The sequence below is a fragment of the Phyllopteryx taeniolatus genome, chromosome 12 (genome assembly GCF_024500385.1).
Source record: "Phyllopteryx taeniolatus isolate TA_2022b chromosome 12, UOR_Ptae_1.2, whole genome shotgun sequence".
NCBI lineage: Eukaryota > Metazoa > Chordata > Actinopteri > Syngnathiformes > Syngnathidae > Phyllopteryx > Phyllopteryx taeniolatus.
The window spans coordinates 7,872,008-7,891,137 of record NC_084513.1 but is presented as its reverse complement, the minus strand read 5'-3'; the positions used below and the strand labels follow the sequence as shown (position 1 = coordinate 7,891,137).

The following is a 19,130-nucleotide window of genomic DNA, read 5'->3' as shown; positions in this document are numbered from 1 at the left end:
TGACACTCCAGTTGAAGATCACTGTGAATCTAAGCTCACATAACAAAATAATTACACCTATTGAATTTTCAAATAGATCACAGATTTAGTTGCTTTCTTTGTTTTTGTTCACAAAAATGTCTAGCTCAAAGCTAACACACAATGAATGAAAAATGCCATTGACAAGATAACGAAAATTGGCATTGAACTCACGGCACTTATATCTCTCAAAATGTATATTTGTACACAACCGCTGTGTAAAGACATACAAACAGGCAATGTAACAATACCCTCTGGCACATATTCTTCTAACCCTATGAAAAACGAGTTATAATAACAATATTCGATTGTGACTTCAACTTGTTACTACAAGTGTGTATCATTGTGTGATCCACACTGCCCCTCAGAGGTCAATACGTACACAGCAGGATCAGCGGCACACAGAGACAGCGAAGCACCGCAAGGCGCACTACATGATTCTTATCTGCCATGACACTGTCAATAAAAGGAAACCCCACTTGCGTCAACAAGTTAAAAAATGTATTGCTGCACCTGTGGAGGAAGCAAATGTGGTTCCCACCATATGCTGCCAGTAAAAAAAAAAAAAAAAAAAAAAAAGCTGAATGTAACTTTTTTTTGTGGTACAGAAAATTTATGGATGGAGGGACTTTATATAACCCAGTTGTTAATAATGCGTCAGTTTTTCTTAAACCTACTGTTGCTGATTATTGTTCTGTTTGGGTAAGCAAAGCACATTTATTTATATAGCGCAGTTCATACACAAGGTAACTCAATGTGCTTTACATGATTAAAATCATTTAAAACAAAGAAAACAAAACGGCTACTAAACATTTAAAACCGAGGAAAAAAATCAAAAAGTCAATATAAGTAATTGAACTTTTTTTCTCCTCAAACTTGAATGATACACAGGTTCAAACTAGACTTTACGCCAATCTGATCGGTGTTATCGGTACGGGCCGATAATTAGCATTTAATGCTGATCGGCTTTCAGGTCCTAATTTGCCGATCCGATCAATGCCGTCATCGATCGGCTCCGCACAAGACATTTAACTCCGCGTCTTCATCGCGTATGAATCCAAAAGCTAATTTATTTTTAGCCTTGTCACGTGTCTTGTTGCGCAGTACTGTAACTATCTGACGGCTAATAAAAAAATTTCAATCTTGTCGGTGGAAAAACACGTCGTCGGTGTGGGACTATTTTGCGGTATCTCAGACAAACAACACGCAAGTTTTTTGCAGTATGTGCACAACTGAAGTACGTCGTGGGGAACGTCATGTAAATGCTTAAACATAAAAAATTTGACCTACACAATGTACACGAGGAGCATGCCGCGTTCAAGCAACGCACCGTGGCGGGTGGGGGGGTTGGGGGGGGGGGGGGGGGGGGGGGGCGGAGAAAAAAAGTCAAACGGATAAACTCTGGACAGCACCCGTCCGTATAGCTGGGACAGTAAGCATGTCATTAACAGTATTTATTAAAGTAATTTAATTGCAGTGAGTTAGCACCCATTATTTCTGTCATGTTGTGATGTTGATTTGACCTAAACATATGTCAGTGGCCAATCCTTGAATGCCCCCTAGAGGTCATTGGTGTTTTAACCTTTCTCTAAAATGCTAGAGAATAATTTGAGCTGGGACCGGCCCGCAACTGTTGTGAGGATAAGCTGTACAGAAGATGGATGGATGGATACAGTACACAAGTATGTACAATAAATTAACAAGTCATGTAAATCGACACATTGCTCCATCTTGTGATCGGATCGGTTATGTTTTTTTTTAAACTTGCCGATTGGTGATTGGCCCCTGATCATGTAAAGCCGAGTTCAAACATTTGAAGAAGGGCTGTTGTGTGTTTTGATATCAGTTCCAATTATAGATTATCTATTTCAGTGTCCATTCGGCGAACAACGCTGAAGAGGAAGATGAATGCGAACGGTGATGTGTATTGGGCTACCGTTTAGTTGTTATTTCTGCGTCTGATAAAGCAGCCTCTGCTTGCTCCTCAGTCGGTTTACGTTTACGCGAGTCCGCTGCTTGGCGGGCCGCTCCAAAGCCCATAAACGTTTTTGAGCGAACTCAGTCACTGGATCATTGTAATTTCAGCAAGTGCTGGCGATCATATACTAATTTATTTATAGTGACGATTTTGGTCACCTATGGTCACGAGCTGTGGGTCGTGACCAAAAGAACAGGATCCCGGATAGAAATGAGTTTCCTCCGCGGGGTGTCCGGGCTCTCCCTTAGAGATAGGGTGAGAAGCTCGGTCATCCGGGAGGATCTCAAAGTAGAGCCGCTGCTCCTCCACATCGAGAGGAGCCAGATGAGGTGGCTGGGGCATCTGATTCGGATGCCTACAGGACACCTCCCTGGTGAGGTGTTCCGGGCACGTCCCAGGACACGCTGGAGAGACTACGTCCTTCGGCTGGCCTGGGAACGCCTCGGGATCCCCCCGGAAGAGCTAGATGAAGTGGCTGGGGAGAGGGAAGTCTGGGCGTCCCTGCTAAAGCTACTGCCCCCGTGACCCAACCTCGGATAAGTGGTAGAAAATGGATGGATGGACTATTTTGGTGTCATTGGTCTGCCCTGACAACTGCATTTCTGTGTTAGATAAAGCTGCCTCTGCTTGCTCCTCTGTTGACTTTTGCTGCTACGCGACTTCACACAGCCAGTCAGCGGCGGATACACACATACCTATATTTTGTTCTTTTTCTACGTAGGATTTGATTGCTCCACGACCTCCAAAGTGCACCGACGGGATCGTTAAGCCATGGCCACACTAGTGCCCAAACTCTCCAGTGGCGGCTCTGTGAAGATCCGCTACAACAGCTTGCATGTCGGCACCTCGCGGTGGAAAGAAGGGACTTTTGAGATACTGGAAAAGGACAATAAAGTCAGCCTGTGCTTAAGATTCAACTGCGGCGGGGTGGGCAAAACCTTCCAGGTAAAATGGAAACGACTTCAATAAATGTGTGCATCAGGTTTGCATGCTGTAACATCATCTCTGGGGACGTTCTCAGTGCTTGTGAGTCAATAAACAACGTTCACAGTGTGGATTTTTGCGTTGTTTTTGCCAAATTGCTGTACAAAAGAGAGTAACACTTTTTAGTGTATGAACAATTGTTTATCCGCCCATCCTTTTTCTGTAGCGCTTGTCCTCAGTAAGGTTGTGGGTGAGCTGGAGCCTATGCTGACTGGCCCCCCAAAACAATGTAATTAAGCTTATAGTGATGAATACACTCTGGACTGGTGGCCAATCGCATTGCACATCTAGACAAACAACCATTAACACTACAGAGCTGCCAACCTATAAAGATTCACTTCCAGAACAATTTGTCCAAATTTGTTTGAGTTTCCATATTTTCCCCAAAAAATTGCGAAAATGTGGTTCCAGCCAGACCAATGTGACAAGTGTATTGTTTCACCAAATCACTTATTTTGATGTTTTGTGAGTGCTTTTAACGATAGCTTACCAATTAGCATGCTTCTTTGCCTATCCACTCCTCATCCTCCCTTCGTGACACTTTTGTCAGAAGCATGGTAAGAAGTGTAGCTTATTCCCTACCATGGAGGCGATAATCAGTGACTTACTTACAATCTGTTGACCCAGGACACGAGAATTTTTACCTCTGCAGCTTGGCAGCCGGGGGGTGTAATAAAATAGCGTGCACCAAGCAGCTGTTCAATGTGGATGCGCCAGTAATGTCAGATGCTGATTTTTATTATTTTTTTTAATTTATTTTTTATTATTATTATTTTTTTGTTCCAATATCCAGAACAATCCGTGTTATGCCCGTAACAAGTCAACGTTCAGTATTTTGCGGAACAAAATAAGGGCGTTCCTTAACATTTGGCAGCTCTGACACTGACATTCACACCTTAATAGTATTCAATTAAACTAGGGCTGCAACTAACTAGTATTTTGATTATAGATTTTGTTATTTTTTTCAATTACTGGATGCATCGGATGAAAAGATAATCAGTCTGCTTTCATGGACGACTACAGACATTGGAGAATGTTTACCGTTGAGAGGCTGAAATTTGGAGGATTTGGACAATTTTAAGTTAAACAAGGGCTCCAAACGATGAATTGATTATCAAAATAGTTGTCGATTAATTTGATAATTGTTTAGTTGCTGATTTAAGTGTTGTACTTCTGAATTAAAGTAGGCTAAAGTGCTATTATACTGTTTTGAACATTTTTCTCTTAATATAACACTGGTAAACAAACTTCAAGTCTTCACAAGTCTCTTGTTTACCTTAGTCACCCCAAAAAGTAAAAAGTTCAAAGAAAACAATGTCACAAACATGAAATCAATAAATGCAATGAAAAATAAAAGCCCTTTTATTACCCAACAGGGAAAGGCATGCAATTATTAATGAAAATCTGATTTATGCATTTGTTTTTGTGACCGTAGCTGAATCAGAATGTGAAGAAGGTCTCCTCCAACATGGACCGAATCATACTGAATTTGAATGACAAGAGCGTCATCACTCTGGACAAAATGCCTCCCACTTTGGCCCAGAAGACTCGAGACTACCTGGAGAAGCTGAAGCAAGGAAAGACAAGTAATTTTTTAAATTATCTAAACAACTTAAAAGTCATTATGAAAGCAGTAGCTGATAATGAGTGGATGCATTGGTGTCCTGTGAAATCTGCAAAATGTGCTTTTGCCAAGATTCTTCTTTCCTTTTTAAGGTGTTTTAAAATCATCTCATGGAAGTGTAAACTTCAGCGTGCCGACTCGCCGCTCAGTGAAAAATGAAATCAGCCCCTCTGGGGAAAGACAGGTGAGCAATTGTGTAAAAAAAAAAAAAAACTAAACATCCCGACTTTGATAGCAACTGGAATCTGTTCATCCCCCCCCTCGTTTTGCTCATTTTTTTAGCTACAGCAATAATGTCATTGGGTCAATTTGACCCAAGGGCAATATCCAAAAAGTCTCAGTAACAGCACAATCCCTTGATTTATATCTTATCATTAACTCAACTTGCCAAAAAATCTTACAAGATGTTCGTAAGTAAAATTAACCATTTTATAGTGTCTGTTGATTACTCTTTACTGCACACTTCATACAGAGATGATTTTAACTTTTCAAATGGGAGTTAGTTGAAACTAGATATCCAGACTCTGGCCATCTTGTAGACAACAACGAGACGGCAGAGTGCTGAGGGACGGGAGGAATCCACACCGCGTAAACCTTTGGGCAGTCCGAGCAGAGCGGCCTCCACTCCTGTTCGAACCGGACTCTCCGAGAACCGGTATAATAACCATTGGTTTTGCCGTTGATGTTGACTTTTGGGTTGGAAGTAGCTGCTTTTTTTTGTGTCCAGAATAAGTACCCAAATATCCATTTGAATCATTTCAGACGCTTCTTTTTGGCACTGTTTTTCCAGGAGTGAAAAGAGAAAGCGACTCCTTACCTCCGAAAGCGACTTGAGTGAGGACTACCCCAAAGAAAATGACTCCTCGAGGTAAAAGTCATTTGCACTTAAACTGATATACGATGCGATTGAGTGTGTAAATTCTCCCGCTTGGCTTCTGTAATCAACAAACAGTGATGCTGTGACTTGCGAATTAAATTTGTTCCATGACCATGCTCATAACTGAAAACACTAGTATAGGCCTGGCCAACCCGTGGCTCGGGAGCTGAGCTGCATGTGGCTCTTTGACCAGCTTCTTGCGGCACTTACGTTCACGCCGCGCGAAAATGCGGAACGGAAACAGTCTGAACGGAGTACGGTACAACATCCCCCACGACCCCCACCCAATTGGAAGCGTAACCAACAACACAGTAACAATTGTGGCTCTTAGCCTCAGACTGGTTAGCCACCCCTGCATCTTTCCCAATGGAAATAAATTGCAACTCCATTAATCCGTTCAGCCCGCCATAAAGAAAAATAGCACTCTTTAGTATTGTACATTTATAAAAAAAACTGTAAAACTGTTTGTATGTCATAATTAATTAATTGTGTGGCAATTGTGTGGCTACTTCTGGTGTGCGTGCCCTGGCCACCAGGGGGGGAGCAATATAATGGCTGATGTCATAACTGGTCCGTAAACTACAGTAATGGTTTTTCGCAGTAGCTTGTCAGTATGCCTTTGAGTATTCTTGTATTGTCTGTCTACATGTTCCCGCATTTGTGTTAAAAAAATCCTTTACTTCAAGGTTACATTGACGCTATGCATTTTGCATTGTCTTAGCATTAAGCTAGCGGACTTTCCCAAGGCAAAGTTATGTGGTTGTTTTAAATGCACAAAATGTAATTTTATTTTTTTATTATTATAATATACTTTGCTTAGTTTGACAGTAAACCTCAACAGGAAGTGGAAAGAAATAGCTTGAAGTAGGGCTGCATGATATATTGATCATCGTCATCACGGTGTGCGCAAACGCAATAAGAGGAAAAACTAATGTTCTCGCTTAGTTATTTGTCACTCCCAGCTAGGGCTGCACAATCAATCAAATTTTAATCGTGATTACGATTTTGGCTGCCACGATTAAATGAGTCTGATCGTCTGGGCTTTTTTTAACATCAGCAGCAGTGTCCGCAACCTAGTTAGCCAGCCACCAGGGGCTAAACGCATGGTCAAAGGCTTCTTTATACTAGCGCGGGCGGCGTCCGCGCTGACGTCACTACGGCTATCACGCGCGCAGTTTGCCTTTATACTTGAGCGGAACCCACGCACACTGTTTTGAAAATGTGCTGCAGTTCTCCTCCAAGTCGGGCGTGTGGCTACAGCTGGTATTGGCTAGGACACCACAGAGTGTAGTTTCCTCTGCATTTTATGGCCAATTCCGGTAGCCGTTAATACTTTCTGGAACAAAGCAACAACAGTGGCGACCGTGGAACAGTGCCTGCTAGAACAAATGGACCTAGATGACACGTTTAATTATATTGCAAAATCGATCAAGAAGGCGGAAGCGTAGGTGATATGTGCGGCCTCTAAATGAAAGTCAGAATGGCGGTATTGAGTAACCAAGGGGAAAGCTGAGTAAGCTGTGTGCACGTCACGTGTCGCATAGGGGCCACGCGGCCCAATGCGTCGGTTGCGAGCGCGAGAGTATAAAGAGGCCTTAAGGCTTCATTAAGGATGCTGTCTGAACCGGAAATGAATTAGTGCGTCACTGCGCACGTCACTTGAGAACGAGGGCAAGGGTAAAAGTATGTTATTGTTAATAAATATTTGTAATATAAGAGAAGATATTAAAAGAACATAAATTATCTTTATTAGACCCACAATGGGGAAATTGCCTCGTTTCAGTAGCAGTAGTGGATACAGGAAATGTAAATATATAATATAAATAGCATGCAAGACATCTGTACAAGAAGTTCATTGCACAAACTGAAACCTAAACTGTTGTCAATGCATAAATACAAGCGATCGGCAGTGTTTGTTGTTTGCAAAATAGAGTGCTGAGTTTTAATTTTGACTTTGGAGATCTGATTTAATAGACTCCCCCCCGCGGTTGAAACCAGAATCGGTTAAGGCAATGGCATTTCGAAATGTCATATTTTGATTTATAAGGTGGATGCAATAAATACATTAAAATAACAAATATTGAAGCCATAATTTAACTATTACAATTATAGAGTAATGATCATGTTACACAATGGAACAGTATTCAGAATTGTTTTTGTCCTATTACATAATATACTGCAGTAACTGCCCCGCGGTAATGTTCTTGACAAAATGTTCAAAATATGGAAATTCAGACAAATTTGGACAAATTGTTCTGAAGTGAATTTGTATAGGTTGGCACATCTGTCTCCCCCCCAATATCGTGCATCCCTAGCTTGACACCTCTTTTTTTGAAAAATTGTTAACTCTCTGCTGAACTGCTGCTTGTTGTGAAGTTCGCTGCCATCATCTAACACTCGTATGTCAAATTTTGACTCACAGGTCAAAGTAAAGGAATAGGTTGAGCAAAACTCGTAAGAAGGGTTGGGAATCGCTGCCATGAGGCCGATTCGATACAAACAGTGGGGCAAAAAAGTATTTAGTCAGCCACCAATTGTGCAAGTTCTTCCACTTAAAGAGATGAGAGAGGCCTGTAATATTCATCATAGGTAAAAATCCAGAAAATCACAGTCTGATTTGTAATAAATTAATTGGTAAATTCCTCAGTAAAATAAATATTTGGACACCTACAAGCAAGCAAGATTTCTGGCTCTCACAGACCAGAAACTTATTCTTTAAGAGGCTCCCCTGTCCTCCACTCATTACCTGTATTAATGGCCCCTGTTTGAACTCATCAGTATAAAAGACACCCACCTGTCCACAACCTCAAACAGTCACACGCCCAACTCCACTATGGCCAAGAGCAGAGGTATCAAAGGACACCAAAAACAAAATTGTAGACCTGCACCAGGCTGGGAAGACTGAATCTCCATTAGGTAAGCAGCTTGGTGTGAAGTAATCAACTGTGGGAGCAATTATTAGAAAATGGAAGACATACAAGACCACTGATAATCTCCCTCGATCTGGGCTCCACGCAAGATCTCAACCCGTGGGGTCAAAATGATCACAAGAACGGTGAGCGAAAATCCCAGAACCACATGGGGGGACCTAATGAATGACCTGCAGAGAGCTGGGACCAAAGTAACAAAGGTTACCATCAGTAACACTACGCCGTCAGGGACTCAAATCCCCTGCTTAAGCCAGTACATGTACAGGCCTGTCTGAAGTTTGCAAGAGAGCATTTTGATGATCCAGAAGAGGATTGGGAGAATTTCATAGGATCAGATGAAACCAAAATAGAACTTTCCGGTAAAAACTCAACTTGTTGTGTTTGAAGGAGAAAGAATTCTGAGTTACATCCAAAGGACATCATACCTACTGTGAAGCATGGGGGTGGAAACATCACGCTTTGGGGCTGTTTTTCTGCAAAGGGATCAGGAAGACTGATTAGTGTAAATGAAAGAATGAATGGGGCCATGTGTTGTGAGATTTTGAATGAAAACCTCCTTCCATCAGCAAGGGCATTGAAGATGAAACGCGGCTATATATATATATATATATATATATGTATATATATATATATATATATATATATATATATGTATATATATATATATATATATGTATATATATATATATATATATATATATATATGTATATATATATATATATATATATATATATATATGTATATATATATATGTATATATATATATATGTATATATATATATATATATGTATATATATATATACATGTATATATATATATATATATATATATATATATATATATGTATATGTGTGTGTTTGTGTGTACAGCATATTTAGTTACGTTCATAACGCAATACTGCTTTTATTGCCTATAAAGGCCATCAAAAAAAAGTAAAACTATATTTCTATGGATAGGTTTGATGCCATTGAACATTTTGAGGGGTTGAAAGTAAAAAAAAAATATATTTACTTATATATTTAAAAGCCTGAACCATGTTTTGTCTCAAAATGACCCCTACGTATGTATTGTGATTATGGTTTACATAGGTTAACCAGGTGAAAGCTTATTGAGAGATGAAATCTCTTTTTCAAAAGCCAAGAGGCAGCAGAAGTTATACAGTACATAACACGACAACATAAAATAAATAAAAATAAAGACTAAAAAATAAGTGATATTAAAATGTATGGCATCTCATTTAAAAACAGTGACAAAGCCCAATTGCTTTCAAGTACATGGTGTATTTTTTTTAATTCATTCAAATTTGGCAGACTTGAAGACATTTGGTTACTCTCTGCGAAAATGTCACTCTTTAGGGGGTTAATGACTATACCTATGTACCAAATGTTTAATATTTGGTTAAGTGCAATTTTTGCGAACAGAGCCTGAGTCTGATTTATTTGTATTTTTGATTTATCGATATTTTATTTGTTGTTCAATATTACAATGCCAATATTCTTTAGAAGTGAAAGTTAATTGTTCTTAAAAAGGATGAACTTGAATTATGCTTTATAATATCATTATATCAGTAGCGTATAAAAAAAACATCGATACTATCGTTTATCATGACAGTTTTAGGGAAAATATGTCGCCCTAAAAGAATTGCTATTGTGGCAGCCTGCAACATAACATAGCGAGCAAGAGCAATGGATAACAAAAGGATTGTACAAATTGGACAAACAAAAATCTGAAATATGGCGGGACCGTGAAGCAACACCCGTCATATAGCAGATGATTACTGCACTCTGTGATAATAAGTTGAAGGGACTCATTGTTTCCAGACATGTGCATCCTGGGACTCGCATAGTCTCAAGTGTAAAATGATCTATTGGTATTGATGGCGGACTTGAGATGAGGTACGTAATGTGACGTTGCATTCAACGTTTACAATTGCCGGGGAAATGTAGTGCCTGTGAACGCTAATTTGCTATTGCTGTGACCACGAAAGTAGATTAACTACTAAAAGCTATTTGTTGTTGAAATAGTTATGCTACGGAGAGAACTAAACTAGTATCGCACCCACCACTGCTGTTTTTGGTTGGAAGCATAGCGTTATGTACGCAGTGCACAGGACGATTGCTCTCACGCTTGCTTCAAGAGATGAAAACGGTGATGCCTCAGGCAACCAGCTGCCTCGCGTCGTGATATTCTGTCCACAGCCCTACAACTGAAGTATCTAAGGATTCCTGCTTACTGTTCCCAACCCCACTCGTAAGTCACTTGTAAGTCAAGGTACCACTGTATCCAGTGAAAGTAGTTAATTTCACATTTTTACATTTAAATAGTTTTAAAATGAATTTTGTAATGACAAACAAGTACATTATCCTCATTGAACCATGATCTATGAGAGGTAGTACTCTAAATATTGATTTTAAATGGTTAGTAATGGAGATGAGATATGAATGATGTTTATTAAGGTTCCCCCAACAATGCTTACCGCCTAAAATTAAACCTGGGTCAATCTCATTACTGGTGTACCTGTGAAACAAACGTAACAGGAGGCTTAATACAATCTGTGTGTAACTGTTTGTATTTTTTTAAAGCAACAACAAGGCCACTTCGGACCCATCTCGGAAGTTTTTACTGAGCTGCAAAGATAAACTGAAACAGGCAGAAGACAACCGGAGCATAGGTAAAATAGTATAGTGTCATCGTGATATACTCTAGCCCGATTATATATGTGATGTGATATATCTTTGTGCTGTTCCAAGCTATATTTCAGCATGTCTCTGTATTGTTTTTTTGTTTTTTGTTTTTTTAATCCTCTCAGCTCCCCTTGGTTCAACAACTCCCCTCCAGCCGACTTCATTCTACAGCAGTCGATCTGTGACCAAGGATTACAGCCAGAGCCACTCCTTTTCAGAAAGGTGAGCTTTTTGATTGGTCAGTGGAAGTACAGCGTGTGTAGTGTTAAAATACAGGGTCTCCGCAAAAATGTTGACACCACGTACTTTTTCCTTTTTGCCATCCTCTTTGAATTATGTCCAAAATCTGCTTTCTAGTTGGTGTATTTTTATTTAATTTGCTTGAAAATGGACGCTCTTGTTAGATTGTGCTTGACCATATTTTAACACACAAAATACCTTATCATTTCTAGTGGATGTCATTCTTGACCCTGGAGGGGAAAATAATTGAAAAAGTATAACATCTCACATACATTAAAAATGGCATAGTTAAAAAGTTACATTTATTGGGGTTAGAGTGCACATGCTTATTTCACAGCGGAAATACAAACATAACATTAGTCACAACTACATTTCAACATATGTAGCGTATTTTTGTGCGTTTTTGGCCTTTCACCCACACACATTGTTTTGTTGACTGAAAACAGACAAAAGGTTTGCTTGTTCGAACCATGCAAAGGCATATATTTTTGTATCATAAGTGTACTATAATTCTTGATCTTTGTAGTATTTTAATGAAAGCACATCACAGACAGCTCACAACTGTTTAATTGTTTTGTTTGAATTGTGATAAAAGCATGTCGTCTCCTTTAAAATGAACGCAGTAACAATTGTATGACATTTCCAAAATCTCAGGCCATCGAGTACATCCCTCACGCCCACAGCCAAACGCAGCCTTCTGCTGCCCAATCACTCCACTCCTTTCAAGAAAGTACGGCCCTCTGTGGATTACGGTGGTTGGAACAAGCAGAGACCCTCCACTCCAGCCCAGTCGCAGCCTCCTCTGCAAGGGTAACACTTTAGTTTCTTGGCAATCAGAGGCCACCCTTGCTGGTGTGTTTTTCTGACAGTGCTGTCCGATGTGTAAATCGTTGACAGATTTTCAAATTTGGGCAACACTTGCTATATGAATGCCATTCTGCAGTCGCTCTTCAGCCTGCCGTCCTTCTCCAATGACATGCTGAGGCAGAGCATCCCTTGGAAGAAAGTGCCTGTCAATGCGTTGCTCAGGTAGTCAAAAAACTCAATTCGCACATGTGGGACTGTGGGCTAATTTGAATATAGCGTTTATCTTGCCAGTCTAACAACCCAATAGAATGTACCGTATTTTCCGGACGACAGAGCGCATCGCAATACAAGCCGCGCCCACTAAATTTGGAGAATTTGTTTTTATATATATTACCTGCACCAGACTACGCCGCGGATATATACGTTGTGAAATTAGATATTTACACAGAAAGATTTGGTCAATATTCATTTACATAACTTAATTGTTTCCAAACAGTGCCTGTAACACGGCAGTAAAACAGCTCAAACATAACAGAAAAGTCAGTTTTTATTCATCCTCCTCCTTTTCACTGAAACCACTGAAGTTGTCTTCTTCAGTGTGAGAGTTGAAGAGCCTCAGAACATCTCCGTCACACACCATTTCAGTCTCTGTCGGTGTCTCTCTCAATGTCATTTTCATCTCAAGACACAGTTACCGCTGAAGTTGTGCTGTTCTCCTCACGTAGCAGTCCAGCCTTTCGAAATCCGTTGGTGATCGTAGATTCTTTCACACTGTTCCATGCTTTTAAGATCCACTGGCAGACCACACAAAAGGATGATCTTCGCATGTGGCCCGTTTTTGTGAAAGATTTCTCACTGCTGGTCATCCAAGCCTCCCACGCACATCGGAGTGCCGCTTTAAAAGCACGATAGACAAATCGATGGCTTTCAACTTAAAAGCTGCATCATATGCTTTTCTTCTTGTACTTTCCATGATGAGGGTGTGGAAGAAAAAAAAAAATTTTGCGTTTGTGCGTGTTGTGCTGCGTTTTGCGTTGAGTGCGCCAAAAACTAGCGTTGTCGTCTTATACACGCTGGAGGCATCTGCGCATGTCCAAACCCTAGTGCATTATGGGAAACGGTCATGTTTTAAGTATTTCTATATTATCTATATTTTAGCCGCATCGTTGCATAAGCCGCAGAGTTCAGAGCGCGGGGAAAATGTAGCGGCTTATAGTCCGGAAAATACGGTAATATTATGGCTGGATTTACACTGCATGGTAATTTCACAATTGAAGGATGGTTAGGCCCTCCAGACTGAAAAGAGAAAACAATTACACTGCAATAATTTAAGTTTAAATAAAATTTTATCTTACAAAAATATATTAAAATTGGATGTTTGAAAGAGAGAGTTTCTTTAAGATTAAAGTCGCATATTATCAAGATTAAAGTCCTGATAGCAGGAGAAAGTCGTATTTTTACAAGAAAGTTGTGTTTTTTTTTTAGCTAGTCATTTTCTATGTGAAAATAGAAAATAAATAATAATAGAGCCCACTTTTAACTTGATAAAATATTAATTATTGGATTTAAGATAACGAGACCATTTTCCAGCTTGCATTGTCACGCGCACATCCTTTTTAATCCCTGTAACGAATGTTTCAATTGTATGTGGATGTTGAGAACATTGTAATATTTGCAATGTGGCATTTGTTGTGTGGGGTGAAACATTTCATCCTGTTCATTTGACAAACAGATTGGACATTAGACATTCAAATTTGCAGAAATACAATCACTAGTGGCGCTACTGCGATGGTACCGCTGGTGGTGTTCATGCAAAGTTCTTAAAATATTATATAACATTAAAATCCAATAAAGATTGTGATTAGTTAATCCAGGGTTGCAGTAGCTTTCCCCTACCTGTGGGTGTCGCTAGTGCTCCATCCATTGTCCCAAACGGGAGGAACAAATGTCACTGAAAACAGCAGGAAAAAGAAGTCTTTGTTGGTGACACTCTTCAGGGTGGCTGGGGGTGGAAGTTAATTAATTTAGCCTCCGGGTGAGAAACCAGTTGTCTGTGTGTCAGCTTTGATGAGCTACTTGGGACTGGCTGGTAATTCATTTAGCGTCCGTGCGTGAAGTTAAGCCTCCTCGTGCTTCTTGTTTGATAAACAGACAAGGTTTTCCTGAGATGTTTTGTGTACGCAGACTGACTCAGTGGGGAGCCAAGGCAGGTATGCGGAACAGCACGAGACTGGGTGTTGCTGGGTGTCATCTTTAGTGGTGTGTCTGTTACATTCGTGTATTACTATCTCAACATAATTTATTTTTCTCAAATATTAAACCGATTCTCATATTATGAATTTAATCTCAAAATATACAGAATCTCTAAAATTATTAAAAAAATACTCTTTTCAGTATTGCCCTAATACTCCTTTGTACTCCAGAGACCCAACTGTTTATAAACATGCAATTAATAAGTATATTTTCCTTTAAATTTGGCTCTTGGTCGTGCAGTGTAAATCCAGTATCCACTTCTTGAAATCTCCAAGGTTTTGTTCAAATAGTTGCCATCTGCTCGTATTGTTACGTCTAGGCGTTTCGCTCATCTTCTGGCCAAGAAGGACGTGGGCTGCCCGGAAACACAAAAAGACCTGCTGAGAAAAGTTAAAAGTGCCATCTCCTCTACTGCCGAGCGTTTCTCTGGAAATATGCAGAATGTAAGATATGGATAATTATTTTTTCAGGTCGTTTGTGTTTTAAAAATGTTGTGGCCTCCTGGATGAGTCATTGCTGTTCTCTTGGGGTAATCTTTGTAGGCCGACCACTCCTGGGAAGGTTCACCACTGTTAAATGTTTTCTCCATGAGAAGATAACGGGTCTCCCTATGGGTCGCTGGAATCCTAAATCTTTTGTAAACCTTTCTAGACTGATAGATGTCAATTACTTTATTTCTCGGCTGTTCTGGAATTTCTTTGGATGGTGTCATTTTGTTGCAGCTTTTTTAGATCTTTGGGCCAAAATATCTCTGCAGAGATTTGAAAGACTCATTGCCAGTTATAGGTAGTTGTTCCTGCTGAGGATTAGGTTTAGGGGGCCATGACTACTACTTTTTGCAAACAGGGCCAGGTAACTGAAGTTTTTTTATCCTTAATAAATGAAATCACTATTTTAAAAACAGCATTTTAAGTCAACTTGTTATATTTGTCTATTTACGTTGGTGATCTCAAACATTAAAGTGGGGAAACTGTGAGGAAAATAAGGAATTTGAGACAAGGGCCAATACTTTTTCACAGCACTGTATGTAACTACATTACCAGGACGCTCATGAGTTCCTCAGCCAGTGTCTGGACCAGCTGAAAGACGACGTGGAGAAAATGAACAAAAGCTGGACAAATGAAGCATCTGCATCCTCTTCTTCCTATTCATCGGTGATGTGTGAGAGTAACCATGAGGCCAAGGTGGACCCCGGCGAAGAAGCGGACACCTCCCGCATCTACACCTGCCCTGTGGCTGTTAACATGGAGTTTGAAGTGCAGCACACTATCACCTGCAAATGGTAAGGCCCTGTTGTTTGGCTGACAGTATGGATTTTGCAGAAAACCCGTGTAATAACTCGGTTTTTGCAGTTGTGGCGAAGTGGTGACCAAGCGTGAGCAATTCAACGACCTGTCCATCGACTTACCTCGCAGAAAAAACACCCTCCCACTTCGATCTGTCCAAGATTCCCTGGATCTTTTTTTCAGGGTGAGTTAACTTAGATACATTTCTATCCTAAAACTCTTTCACTGCCAGTCATGCATGTTAACATGGATATTTGAATTCAACAGCCATCAATGGCAGTGATTGAGCTTTAAAGGTCCCATGCTATCAGATTCTTTTCATTTTTTATAATTTTTGATGTCCTTTTATCGGGTTTGCAAGATAATTTGGGTTGAAAATGCCCAGAAAGTCCTTTTTCGGGCTATTCTAGTTTGTCTTAAAGACCTGGCAGTTGAGACGGCTGGATTTCTCATTAATATGTGACATGTATGTTAGCTTTGCTCTGATTGTATCACACATCTTCCACAATTTTAACATGGAAAACAGCTAGACGGTAATTAGCTATCAGTGGAGAGGCCCAGTTTTCAAAGCGACATTGCATTCATGTGATTTGATGTGGGGATCTTACTATCATCATGAAGCAGAATTCACCAAGCGTTGATTGTATGCCCACGACTCATGTCATTAACAACATTGGCATGTAAAAACAGGAGGAATCCACTCACTGTCGCCAGGTGTTGAGGATTTTGATGTCATGGGACCTTTAAACATATTTCGTGTTGGACTGAACATGAAGGCTATGACTGAATTAAACACTCGTCTTCCAAATCATTAGACCTAGGTTGTATTTGTTCATTTTCCTAAAGTCAGTGAATACAATGTTTACAATTATATTAGCTTTAAATTAAATCAAATTTAAAGCTTTAAATTAAATGTAATTTAAAGCTTTAAATTAGGACCAGATGATATGGCCTTAAAAGTAGATCTATTTTCTCTCACAAAAATATTTTAAAAACATTTTCAATTGTTCACCCCCACCTTTGAATATTCAAAACACAAAGTTAAATTATTAAAATATTTTTTTTTCAAATCAAGAAATGGTCAGTAAGAATTTCCACATATATTGCATTTTTTTTCTGCATATTTTTAAATCATATGTGTGTAATTGTATACCAGGAATTTTAAGCTACAGTATCCCGCTAGATTTTGCAGTAATAATTTTTCCACATGGACTAATTTTACTGCGGACTAATGTAGCAAAAAGCACAACCCAGGAAGCAAGAGTTCTCAAAAGACAAGTCAAGTTTGGGATCATTTTAATCATTAAAAAAAAAAAGATGGTGTAATGCGTCGACTGTAAAGTAGAACTGGCTTACGCAACTGCATGTCAATGGTAAAGTAAACATCATTAGGTAATTTAAAATAGAACAAACCGTAACAAAATCATCACATAGCAGCACATTTATACACTATTTGCATGGCCACAACTGACCCCAAGTAACTCAACATGCAAAGCCGGCCAACTCTACACCCATTTTCCGACTCCCTTATCACTCAAAAGGCCAGGCCCCACATTTTAAGGCCACACACACATTCAAAGTCACAGATATTACAGTGTAGAATGTGAGGATCGCAACTTCAAGTAGACAAAGATAATACCACCAACTGGCATTTGTATTGGTATTATGCAAAAAGCTTTAAAATATAAATACAAAATTAAGAAGAAACGTGCTAAAACCTCCCCAGAAAGACTAAAACTCATTTTAAATCAAATATGCGTAACCATTTGGAACACATGTTAAAGAATGTTTTCGTTTTACAGCTAGAGGAAATTGAATATTCGTGTGAGAAATGCAGTGGGAAAGCAGCCACAGTTACACACAAATTCAGCAAACTACCCAGGTACCTACACACACAAACACAGAGTATAGTATTAGTATAAAAAATAGTAAACAAAGAAGCTAAATGTTTTTTCTCTAATAGATATTTTATTTTTCCCCTGCAGAGTGCTCATCCTCCACCTGAAAAGGTACAGTTTTAATGCCCAGCTGTCTCTAAACAGCAAGCTGGGCCAACAGGTAGTGATACCCCGCTACCTGACTCTGCTGTCACATTGCACTGACTCCACTCGGCCCCCCATCAGTCTCAGCTGGAGTTCCCAAGCGTAAGACCTCTAGATACCTTCATTCCAGTCTCCATTTTACTCCAAAATAATGCTTTTTAATTCCTGTCTTTTAAGGTCCAGACCACTCAAAACCTCACAGTCACTCAATGCATCCACGGCACCGCTGCGGTAAATTCTGATTATTCTCTCTCTCTCATAGATAAAAATTGTTTCTGCCTTTTAAAAATATTATTAACAGGGGTCAGTTGGACCTGAAATCTAACAGCAGGGTTAAATGTTTGCATTTACATCCAACCAACTACTCGTTTTCTGTTATGTCATTGTTCCCTGCTTGTGCCATGTTAAAATGTAATTAAAACCTGATTAATATGGGATATAGGAGGGTTGGAGGGAAGTTGGTAAATTCCAACAACACATCTGCACTAGTGGATTCGGACAGCGAGGAGGAGCTGACCAGAAAGGCGAGCGCAAGCGGCAAAAGACGAATCAGCACCTGTCTCCCGGAAGATGACGAACGACCGGAAGAGGTGAACATCTGGAAAAACTCAAATCTTGCTCCCCCCACTTCCTAACAGCTTTTGTTGTTCTCAGCGGGGAGTTCCCATGGATCCGGCAGAATTCAGCGGGATTAACGACGAAGAAATGTTAGAGGCCGTGCTGGAGCTGAGTCGCCAGGAGGCTGGTCTCACTGCGCCATCTCCCCTGAATGACGAACCGACGAGCAGTCCAGACACGGGCTTCGGGGACACGGATGCCCATGAACTGGCCTATCACACAGATCTGCTGGATACAGACAGTAAACAACCTGCAAGTATGTGTGTAAAAGACCGCTTTATCTTTTTAACCCTCCTATTATGTTTGTCTTTGGTAGACCACAAATGTTCATGGGTCCCTGTAACCTGCTTCTTGTTTAACCATCCAAAAATTTACATATCTGTCCCCCTCTAGGCCCTTGTGCCAATCAATATACCATCAGTTTGAGTGACAAAATAACAAAAAGGTTATGCATGCAAGGCTTTTATTTGTAGACAAAAGGGAGGGCACGGAAGGGGCCCAGACTTACCCAGGGCCCCAGGTTTACTGCCCCCCAGAACTGCTCGTGCAGACAATACATAGTGCAACTACTTCTTTTTCATTAAAAAAACGTTTTTTGGGGTGTGAATACTGGAAAAGAATGTGTTGAATAGATATTCTGCCCTTTTTAGCGTCCTAAAAAGCTGGGTCCTTAGATTTAATACAATGTGAATTCAAAGATATTTCAAGATATATATTAAAATATAGTAAAAAATAAAAGTAAAAGGTCAGCTCTATATATATCCATTTTATTAAAAAAAACAAAAAC

The 19,130-nt window shown here is 39.8% G+C and overlaps 1 protein-coding gene across 5 annotated transcripts in view; it reads left to right on the top strand.

The window, feature by feature from the left end:
* The window catches only part of usp37 (ubiquitin specific peptidase 37), a 28,953-nt gene that overhangs the window by 2,743 nt on the left and 7,080 nt on the right, over window positions 1–19,130 (top strand). For 2 of the 5 annotated variants that reach the window (XM_061792263.1, XM_061792266.1), the window contains exons 2-18: window positions 2,718–2,941; window positions 4,416–4,566; window positions 4,697–4,788; window positions 5,144–5,259; window positions 5,395–5,472; window positions 10,996–11,084; window positions 11,223–11,319; window positions 11,992–12,147; window positions 12,235–12,366; window positions 14,717–14,840; window positions 15,441–15,679; window positions 15,750–15,867; window positions 17,486–17,565; window positions 17,669–17,827; window positions 17,903–17,956; window positions 18,168–18,315; window positions 18,380–18,599. In XM_061792263.1, the coding sequence (XP_061648247.1) occupies window positions 2,768–2,941; window positions 4,416–4,566; window positions 4,697–4,788; window positions 5,144–5,259; window positions 5,395–5,472; window positions 10,996–11,084; window positions 11,223–11,319; window positions 11,992–12,147; window positions 12,235–12,366; window positions 14,717–14,840; window positions 15,441–15,679; window positions 15,750–15,867; window positions 17,486–17,565; window positions 17,669–17,827; window positions 17,903–17,956; window positions 18,168–18,315; window positions 18,380–18,599 (2,227 nt within the window). In that variant the 5' untranslated portion in view covers window positions 2,718–2,767. Of the gene's footprint in view, window positions 1–1,631; window positions 1,701–2,717; window positions 2,942–4,415; window positions 4,567–4,696; window positions 4,789–5,143; window positions 5,260–5,394; window positions 5,473–10,995; window positions 11,085–11,222; window positions 11,320–11,991; window positions 12,148–12,234; window positions 12,367–14,716; window positions 14,841–15,440; window positions 15,680–15,749; window positions 15,868–17,485; window positions 17,566–17,668; window positions 17,828–17,902; window positions 17,957–18,167; window positions 18,316–18,379; window positions 18,600–19,130 lie in introns of those variants that run through there. The other 3 variants (XM_061792264.1, XM_061792265.1, XM_061792268.1) reach the window with 3 other exon arrangements.